Here is a 9,876-nt window from a genome sequence, read left to right on the forward strand (position 1 = left end):
AGAGCCCGTAACTTTCTCTACGACGTCGTGTCTCCCCGGTGAGGGTGTGAATAACCGCCTTAAGCGGACAAGGTAAGCGATCTCTAGCATCTTCACTTTTCTTAGGGTGGAAAATCTGACGCAGGCGCAGTGACTACCAGGCCCAGCCTTGCTCTTGCCCAACCGCGAGCATGCGCACTAGAGGCTGCTCACCGCCCCGCCTCCCTCAGGCCTTCGTCTTTCTAGGCCTCCGTCAACTCGCCCCGCCCCGCGCATGCGCAGAGGAATTTTTCCCGTGGCGCTCTGGGGCGCGAGAGATTTGTAGGTGATGGCGGGCGCTTGGCCGCGGGATTGTTGTGGAGGCTCTTCTACCGGCTGTACATGTGGCGATAAGGGCAAGTGGAGTGACTCCTTGCTGTTGGGCAAGCGGCTCTCCGAAGACTCGAGCCGCCACCAGCTGCTACAGAAATGGGCGAGCATGTGGAACTCCACAAACGGGGACGCGTCGGTGGGCAACACGGAGAAGGCGCGGCTCGAGGAGGCGGCGGTGGCAGAGGAGAGGCCGCTGGTGTTTCTGTGCTCTGGCTGCCGGCGGCCGCTGGGCGACTCGTTGAGCTGGGTGACCAGCCAGGAGGACACCAACTGCATCCTGCTGCGCTGTCAGTTTGGGCCGGGCCGGGCCGGGGAGGGGGTGGGGTGGGGTGGGGGCCGAGGTTGGGATCGCCTCCCCAGGTGTGCCTCACCTGGGCGGTCCTAGATGGAGAGGGCTCCTTGGCGCTGCCCAGGAACTTTAAAAGCAGAAAAATCTTGAGAGTGTTCGCTGTCTCAGCAAACGAGGAGAAGGGTCACCCTGCACTTGGGCTCACGAGTGACATGTCTTTTTCTGGGGTCCCCCATCCCAAAAGAGTAGCGATTGAATCAGCATCATTGTGAGCATTAGTTAAAAACAAATGGCAATACTTTTTTAAAAAGACCCTAAAAAAAAGGGGGGGGCCATTAGATTGTAAGCATTTATGATGTAGCCAGTACTATTAATCCTTACAGAAATGAGTGGGCTGTTAATTAGTGAATAATATTTTTAATGGTTTATTTAAGAAATTAAATTTTCCATCTGCCTGCTTCCTGGGAGGGGTTGTCAAGATTGATTTCTCAGATCTTACTGGTTCTATCAGTGGATGCCTTTACAGTCTCAAGTGTTACAGAGTTGCCAGTAACTTGCAATAAAAGCACCAACTACCCCATCAAATTTGGAGAGGCAGGAGGACATAGTAAAAGAGTTAAGAAGAAGGCCGGAGTTCTAGCTGTTAATCCTGGTTCTACCAGTTACCTCTCTGTTTTCCCAACGTTCCCTCATTTTGTTGTTTTCACAGTATTTATTTAGCGGTAAAGTGGTTCACATACATTTTTCTGAAGTGGTGTAATATTAGGCTGTTGTTTTTGGATTGTGGTTTTCAAGGTGACGTTTTTGCTGTTTGAATTCTGTAAATGTTTCGATGGCAGAAATTCTCCACCAGCTTATTGACATTTGTGGAGTATTTTCCTTTCTGAGTGTAATATTGGGAGTAAAGGGGCATACCGGTGTCCACTAGTGGACTGGAACTTTCTGGGACTTGTTGTTTTCCATAAGGATACATCGGTTTATGAACTATTATCGCTGAATCCATTTACAGTGGTTAAACATAAGCCAATAACATACATTTCCTGTAGTGATTTGTTGAGAGTAACCCTTTGCGCCCATTAAAATCAAACCCTGCAGAGGGGTGTAAAAGTAAAAAGGACTTATCCCTTGACCCACACACTATCATAGTCCCAGAATTACACATGCCTTATTCTCTTTTATAGTCACAGGTATGTTCCATGCATGTGTGAACATATTTAAACATGTAAATTTTTAACAACACACCTGAGATTATATTATTCATATTGTTAAGCAACCTTTTTTTATTCCACGTGTACTGAATATTTTTCCATATTAGTGTATGTAGATATACTTCACTTTTTTGGCAGCTGCTTGGTGTACCCTTGCTGAGATTGCCACTTACTAGCTGTGTATCTTTGGGTAAGCCACATAACCTATTTGTGCCTCTCCTCCTCTGTAAAATGGGAATAATATTCACATGGGGTAGTTGTGGGAATTAAATGAGTTAGTGTGTGTCATGTACTCAGAATGCATAGCAAATGCTACTTATGAGATTTCTCTAATGGAGGTGCTGTTGATCCACCCAGTCTGTCCCTATTGATAGAGGTTTAGGTTGTTTCCAGCCTTGCCACCATTAGAATAGCATATATTTGGGTTGAGATTTTTGATACCGTAGAATTTCTTTCTTTGAGTAAGTGAGTTTATTTTGCTTACAGCTTTTTTTTTTGAGACAAAGTCTTGCTTTGTTGCCCGGGCTAGAGTGAGTGCCATGGCGTCAGCCTAGCTCACAGCAACCTCAAACTCCTGGGCTCAAGCGATCCTACTGCCTCAGCCTCCCGAGTAGCTGGGACTACAGGCATGCGCCACCATGCCCGGCTAATTTTTTCCTATATATATTTAGTTGGCCAGAAAATTTCTTTCTATTTTTAGTAGAGACGGGGGGGTCTCGCTCTTGCTCAGGTTGGTCTCGAACTCCTGACCTTGAGCGATCCACCCACCTCGGCCTCCCAAGAGTGCTAGGATTACAGGCGTGAGCCACCGCGCTCAGCCTGCTTACAGCTTTTTAAGAAATAACATGTTTGGTATTACATCTTTCATTTTATTTGTAGTCTGTTTTTATAGCTTTTCTATCTTTTGCCATGTGGGCTCTTTTCTTTGTTTTGCTTTACATGGAGAAATACTATTATTTCTGTTATTTGGTTTTTTTATATCAGTGGTGTTTAAATTTTAAAAACTATAAATACCTCGATTTGTTAGCTTTAGATAATCTGATTTAACGATTTAACACCTCCCCCAATCAAGACAAAGAAATGAGCTCTTGGATTCTTTTTCATTCCCTCCTTACCTAATTTGAGTTGGTTTGATTATTTTTACTTTGTCAAGGTTTATAACATTTACGTTCTGTTCTGTAGCCGTAACATGGCCTTAATATAATGTTTATATGGATTCATTACTTGATTTCAGTACCTTATTAATATAAGAAAGCCTCTTAATGGCTTTCACATTCCTGAGTTTGTTTGGTTAATCATCAATGGTTCCTTCATCCCAAGGAAACAAGTTTGAGTGGTTGAAAATGTTTTCCTGTTTGTATGCCCACTTGGCAGCATGTGCAATTCTTGGGAGTGCTGTGGCGTCAGCGTAGCTCACAGCAACCTCAAACTCCTGGGCTCAGGTGCTCACCATTATGCCCAGCTGATTTTTTTCTGTTTTTACTAGAGACGAGGTTTCACTCTTGTTCAGGCTGGTCTCAAACCCCTGACCTCAAGCAATGTTCTCACCTCAGCCTCCCAGAGTGCTAGGATTACAGGCATGAGCCACCGCACCCGGCCTTGATCCCAGTTTCACTATCTGACAGAAACTGTTTGCAGTCTGTGAATTGAGGTTCTAATGGTTCCACGTTCCACTATTGATTGAATTTTCTCCTTATTCATTTTTTTTAACGTCAGTGGTTTTCAGGGAAAGGAAGGAAATAACTCTTGCTTTGCCATCTTTTTCCAGAAGACCCCAGAATATTTAATTTTGAACCACCTTTGTGTGTGTGTGTGTGTGTGTGTGTGTGAGAGAGAGAGAGAGAGAGAGAGAGAGAGAGGCTGACTTTGGGCTTTTGTTTTCTCTGGTCCTCTGAATTCTAAAATAAAAGTTGGACTAGAAATTCTGTAGATGTCTGCATGTGTATTTACAAACCACATTAATACATTATTGTTCTCTCTTTCTAGGTGTTTCCTGTAATGTTTCTGTGGATAAGGAACAGAAGCTATCCAAACGTGAAAAGGAAAACGGTTGGTGAGTAAGGTTTTATCTATGTGAGTATGTACATTAGAGAAAATGTTTATTTTTCAAGTAAAACTCCTTAAAAGATCATTACCAGTAAGGTTACTTAGAATAAAGCTGTTTTCATGGTAATCAGTATAAAATCAGTCATTCACATATATCAATTCTTGAGCGGTTGTGGTCACCCTTAGATTTTGAGATATTAGTGTTTCTAGATTTATAAAAACATATTCTGACACTCTCATTTTGGGTCTTTGGGCTTGGTGCTGAAGAAAATTGAAAATAAAAGTAGAAAAAGAAAATATCTGTATCATAAACTCTCAGAGTCAAATGGTGCCTTAGACCAGTGCTACCCACTTTTTTCATATCATGGCACACATAAAATGCTAATATCACAGACACACACATACACATACCCCCATTGGGGTAAACAGACATGGCACACATAAAATGCTAATATCACACACACATACACCCCCCCCACACACACCCCTATTGGGGTAAACAGACTAGGCTGCTTGTGATCAGAAGCAAACAACACAGGAGCTCTAGCAGTCCCAGGCCCTACAAATCTTTTAATAGTGAGAGATCAGACATCAGGCTGAGAACCAGCCAGGCAATAAGATTTCAGCTAGAACTAATAGCATGTGTTTCATTGTAGTTATCTTTAGACTGTCTTTAACACTTACCTCATAGTCTTTAACACTTATCTCATAGTTGCAAATCTTAATGCCAGATTGAGGAGTTTATATTCTAGAAAAACACCACCTCAGTATCCTCTCTTATCGCTTTTTTATGTTTCTTGTCATTTATGCTTAAGGCATTGTGGCCTGGAGATGACTGTCGTTACATTTGCATTGCAAATATCTTACTATCATTTTTTTCCTATCTTGTATATATAACTTAATATGGTCAGAATAACATACTTGAGAAACTTAAGTGTTTGTGAATTTTAACAATGGGATTTTTATCATAATGAGTTGCTACTTTCTTTTCTAAAGCGATGACATTTCTTTATTGCAGCATTCTTGAGACTTTGTACTGCACCGGGTGCTCACTGAATCTTGGCTATATATATAAATGCACTCCCAAGAATCTTGATTATAAGAGGGACTTGTTTTGCCTCAGTGTTGAAGCCATTGAAAGGTAAGTTTGAGATATAAATGATTACCTGACAGCTGATGTCTCAGAAAGTTAAGTTTACAAAGAAATTGGCATGAAAACATCAGAACTAAATCAACACTGGTTAAAATATATTTTCAAGTAATAATTTCTGACAATAAAGTCTGATTTTTTTGCTTTGATGTGATTTATTTGTTATTAGAAAAGTCAGACACTCTAAATTGTAGCAGAAAACACTGAAAATTTTTTTTGGAGAAAAAATATATTCAGTTGTTTTTAAAAATTAAATGTAGTTTAATAGGATTGTTTTGAAGCAATTGTATGGATCAATATATATAGTCCAATTTTCTTCCCCCAGGGTTTTTGTTTTGTTTTGTTTTTCCTATCTTTTTGTAGAGACAGAGTTTTGCTCTTGCTCAGGCTGGTCTCAGAACTCCTGGCCTCAAGCAGTGCTCCTGCTCCGCCTCCCAGAGTGCTAAGATTACAGGCTTGAGCCACCAAGCCTGGCCTCTTCCCCCAGTTTTTAGCCTCCTTGGATATCATGAAGAAATAGAAATTTCAAAATGGTTAGGAAAGAAGTCCCTTTGGTTTTCTGGAAAAGCAGAAATACAAAGCCCAACTATTTCCTATAGTAAAGAATTGTCTGCTTTTTTTGAGAAATGCAAGGAAAAGCCTTCGCTCTCTAAGATTTCTAAAAAGTGTTAGGAAACTGTGAATTAGGGGCTGAGGACAGACATCAGTTATAGAATTTCAGACATTTTTTTTTGAGAGAGGGTTTTGCTCTGTTGTCCAGACTGGAGGGCAGTGGCTTGATCACCACTCACTGCAGTTTCAAACTCCTAGGTCAAGCAATCTTCTTGCCTCAGCCTTCCAAGTAGCTAGGACTACAGGTATGCACCACCACTCCTGGCTAATTTTTAAAAATTTTTTTGTAGAGATAGGGTCTCTCTATGTTGCTCATGCTGGTCTCAAACTCCTGGCCTTAATTAATCTTCCTGTCTTGGCCTTTCAAAGTGCTGGGATTACAGGCATGAGCCACTGCACCTGGCTGCAGATATCTTAATGGTCTCCCAATTCATTGGCCTTTAAAGAAAGCACAAAAATAAATCAGTTGACCCCAGTGCATTTTCACTTACCCTGGAAAAGATGTAACCCTCAGTACTTCAAGGATGCCTAAGAAATCTTACATATCAGGAAAGAACAATTTAAGAAGGAAAGAAAGTGCCTAGACTTCATTATTCAAGATATTTTATCACTCCTGTTGAATATCTTAGATTTTTTTTCTCTTCAAAAAATTTAAAACAGTATTCTTTTTACTGTTCTAATTATTCCTTGATTGAATTGTTCCTTGGTAACAGTAGTTTTGCCACCTTTTTGGAAGCTAGACAAGTTTAGATCAATTTTTTTTTTTTTTTTTTTTTTTTTTGAGACAGAGACTTGCTCTGTCACCTGAGTAGGGTGCAGTAGCATGATCAAAGCTCACTGCAACCTCAAACTCCTGGGCTCAAGCGATCCTCCTATCTCAGCCTCCCAGTAGCTGGGACTACAGGCATGCGCCATCACACCCAGCTAACTTTTTCTATTTTTTGTAGAGATCAGGTCTTGCTCTCACTCAGGCTAGTCCGGAACTCCTTACCTCAAGCAATCCTCCCACCTTGTCCTCCCAAAAGTGCCAGGATTATAGGTGTGAGCCACCGCTACCCGGCCTAGATCAAAATTCTATAATCTGCAAACTTTATATAGCCCTTACACAAAAGAATAATGTAACAAATACTGTTCCCTGTTATAAAGCGTGTAGGTTTGTCTGGAGAGATAATCTATTTTGGTCTTAATATATGAAAGAAGACCAAGGCCCAAACAAATCCTCTGTTTATCTCTGTGAGAATTTTACCAAGGTTTGTGGAAATTAAGTAAGGGAGAATACGACTATAAACAACATGAAATCTTAATACAGTAGAGTTGGTACAAAACTTTTAAAACTAATGTTATTTTTATACAAGAAAACTCATGGAAGAGTTTTGCCCAAGGATCATAGTATTGAAGCTATTTTTCCTGAACAGTTGAATTTAGGGTAAAAGTTGGCTCTTGGGGAAGGATTTTAATGCCAAGAAATCTGGTTTTGTTTTAGAAGTATATGCTCTTTATAACGTTTATTTACAGTTTTATAAATTACTCAATGGCATTTAATTTTTCTACCTTATCTCTCTCTCTTTCTCTCTCTCTCTCTCTTTCTAAATAGGATGTTAATTGCCTTCTGCAATTTTGCCTACTGTGCTGTTTTTTAGGAATATAACCCATAGGGTTTCCAAGAGAAGACTATTCTTATTTGACAAAAGAAGTGATGTACTGAAGTTGCTGCATGTGACAAAAAACTTCTACTAAAGAAATGCAAATGAACCATTTTTCTTTTGAGAAACACTGGCATTTTCTTCCTTGCTGTTTAGATTTATTTAGTTACCAGCACTGCGCCTGTTTTCATCCTGTTGCCAAGTTAGTTTTCCTGCTATTCAGTACTTTTCTAAATTATAGCATCTCATAAACTGTAAAGAATCAAGCAAAGCATAACTTGGGGGATAACTGTTGAAGTTGGCCAAATTTAGGTAATCAAGAGTTGACTTCACAAATTATTTATTTCTATTTTAACAACAGAAATTTATTGTCTCATGGTTTTAGAGGCTGGAAGTCTAAGATCAAAGTGTAGATAGGATTGATTTCTCCTGAGCCCTCTCACCTCGTCTTCCAGATGGTTTTCTCCCTGTGTCTTCACATGGTCTTTCCTATGTCCAAATTACTATTAAAAGTCAAATTTGAAAACACACATTTCCAAAAAGTTATATAAAGCAAGAAAGCAATGACTTTGCAGGATCTTTAAACTTGCCCTTAGAATTTTGAACTGTGAGTGAAAATATTTTGCCATCCAGCTTACTACAGAGCAAGTTTATTCCAATAATGAAATACTTAAAGATTAATATGTAGAAATATCTGGTCAAAGCTGTTAAGGAGAAAGGCATGATAGATATCATATAGTCCAGCTTCCTAGGTAGGTTGCTATTCACAAGAATAGGGGTTTTACTTGTTTGCTTGTTACTAACATGCAGTGTAATATACATAGAGTTTTAGTATTATTAACTGACATAAATTTTTTATTTGTTCCTTTTTCATATTTTAACTTTGTTTTTGTTTGAGATGTGGGTCTCACTATGTTGCCCAGGCTGGCCTCGAACTCCTGAGCTCCAGCACTCTTTCCGCCTTAGCCTCCCATGTAGCTGGGATACCATGCTCAGTTCATATTTTTACTTTGTACTGTACTTTAGTTATATTTTAGGGTCTTCTGAAAAGCAAATTGTGCCAGAAGATAAAGAGCTTTTTAATCTTGAAAGCAGAGTTGAAATAGAAAAGTCTTTAAAACAGGTAATTTTATTCTGTACCTTTTATGTCTTTGTACGAGCAACTTCTTGCCAATGATCAAGGGCTACTCCACAAACAATAATTCTCATCATGTCATCTGTTTTGATCTTAGCACTTGCACAGTAAGAGAGTGCTTATTTTATTTTAGTTGTTAGGAAAGTTGATATTTTTGGGAACCAGACTATAAATTAAGCTAAAGCTTTATCAACAAAATAATAAGGAAGGCATTTCATGCCGAAATCAAAACAGTATATGTTCTAAAACTGTTAAATTAGAAATATATCTTTGGCTCAAATCAATATTTTATTTGATTGGGTTCTTGTGGTACAAACAGCTTTATTGTTGAATGTTAGCATCTTTTCATGGCCAGATAGGCAAGATGGTGATGAGTGTATAAAGGAGCCATAGATTATAGGTTGAGAACTACTGTCATTAGAATTATGTCTTGTTTAATAAAATTTAGTTTATGCCTCTAAATAGTTATATTAGACACTGAATAAATATGTGTAATGCATGAAATGTTCAAAATTGCATTAACAATGTGTATTTTCATGTTTAACCATGTATAATTTTTAATCATATTCATGTGTTTATTTTAATTCAACAGATGGAAGATGTCTTGAAAGCATTACAAATGCAGCTGTGGGAGGTTGAATCAAAATTGCCCTTTACCAGTTACAAAAACTGAACTCTGTGTCCCTCACTCTGCCGTGTCCCTTCTACCCTTATTTGTTAAAAGAGAAGAATTGTACATTACTTTTATAGCTATATTTTATGGTAAAGAGGTGATTGTTTCCCAAATCCCAATTTTAAAGCCATTTTGTGGTACTTCTGGAATTGGAATTAGGAGTTTTTATTTTGATAAGAAAGTGGGATAATTTTCTGCACTGTTTTCTCCTCTGTATCAAGTTCATTATTCTTCCTTTCCTATTTTTTAAGAACTTTAATTTACCCTTAATACTTGGGACAATATTTAATATGAATGATAAGAAAATCTTACAGGTTTTTCTACCTGTAGTGTGGTTGAATCTTCTCTGAAAATGAAATGCATAATGCAGCTCTTTGGAGAAACTGATCAGTTGAGTTATTTGTCAGAACTATTTGAAAACATGCACAAGAACAGAATAGCACATATGTACAGTGGGATTCCACTTTATCCTGTTTAGTTACTGCTGTATGCTTTAAAAATCTGGAAGAATACTTATCAAAGAGTAGAAGGGATGGGATTCCCTCTGACGGTGGGATTCTGGGGGAATTTTTAATTTTTCAGTTTTCTATAATGTAAGACTTTTATAGTGTATGTATAATTTTTATAATCAGGAGTAGAATAAAGATTAAAGTGCTTTAAGGTTGATTTTTAAACTGAATTGTGGTATTAAACTGAGTTCAGAAGTCCTGGTACCATGAAATGTACACATTACTGAGCATGGCACTGTGAATGTAAGTAAGACAATGTA

At 38.7% G+C, this 9,876-nt stretch overlaps 1 protein-coding gene across 1 annotated transcript; it reads left to right on the plus strand.

Annotated features, from left to right (window-relative positions):
- Nucleotides 1-307: 307 nt before the first annotated feature.
- Nucleotides 308-9,201, plus strand: MIS18A (MIS18 kinetochore protein A). The gene is made up of 5 exons (XM_069472350.1): nucleotides 308-638; nucleotides 3,835-3,901; nucleotides 4,913-5,035; nucleotides 8,326-8,422; nucleotides 9,027-9,201. Exons 1-5 carry the CDS (start codon nucleotides 308-310, stop codon nucleotides 9,105-9,107), a joined length of 699 nt encoding a protein of 232 aa, XP_069328451.1. The 3' UTR covers nucleotides 9,108-9,201.
- Nucleotides 9,202-9,876: the final 675 nt, after the last annotated feature.

The sequence above is a fragment of the Eulemur rufifrons genome, chromosome 7 (assembly GCF_041146395.1).
Source record: "Eulemur rufifrons isolate Redbay chromosome 7, OSU_ERuf_1, whole genome shotgun sequence".
Taxonomy (NCBI): domain Eukaryota; kingdom Metazoa; phylum Chordata; class Mammalia; order Primates; family Lemuridae; genus Eulemur; species Eulemur rufifrons.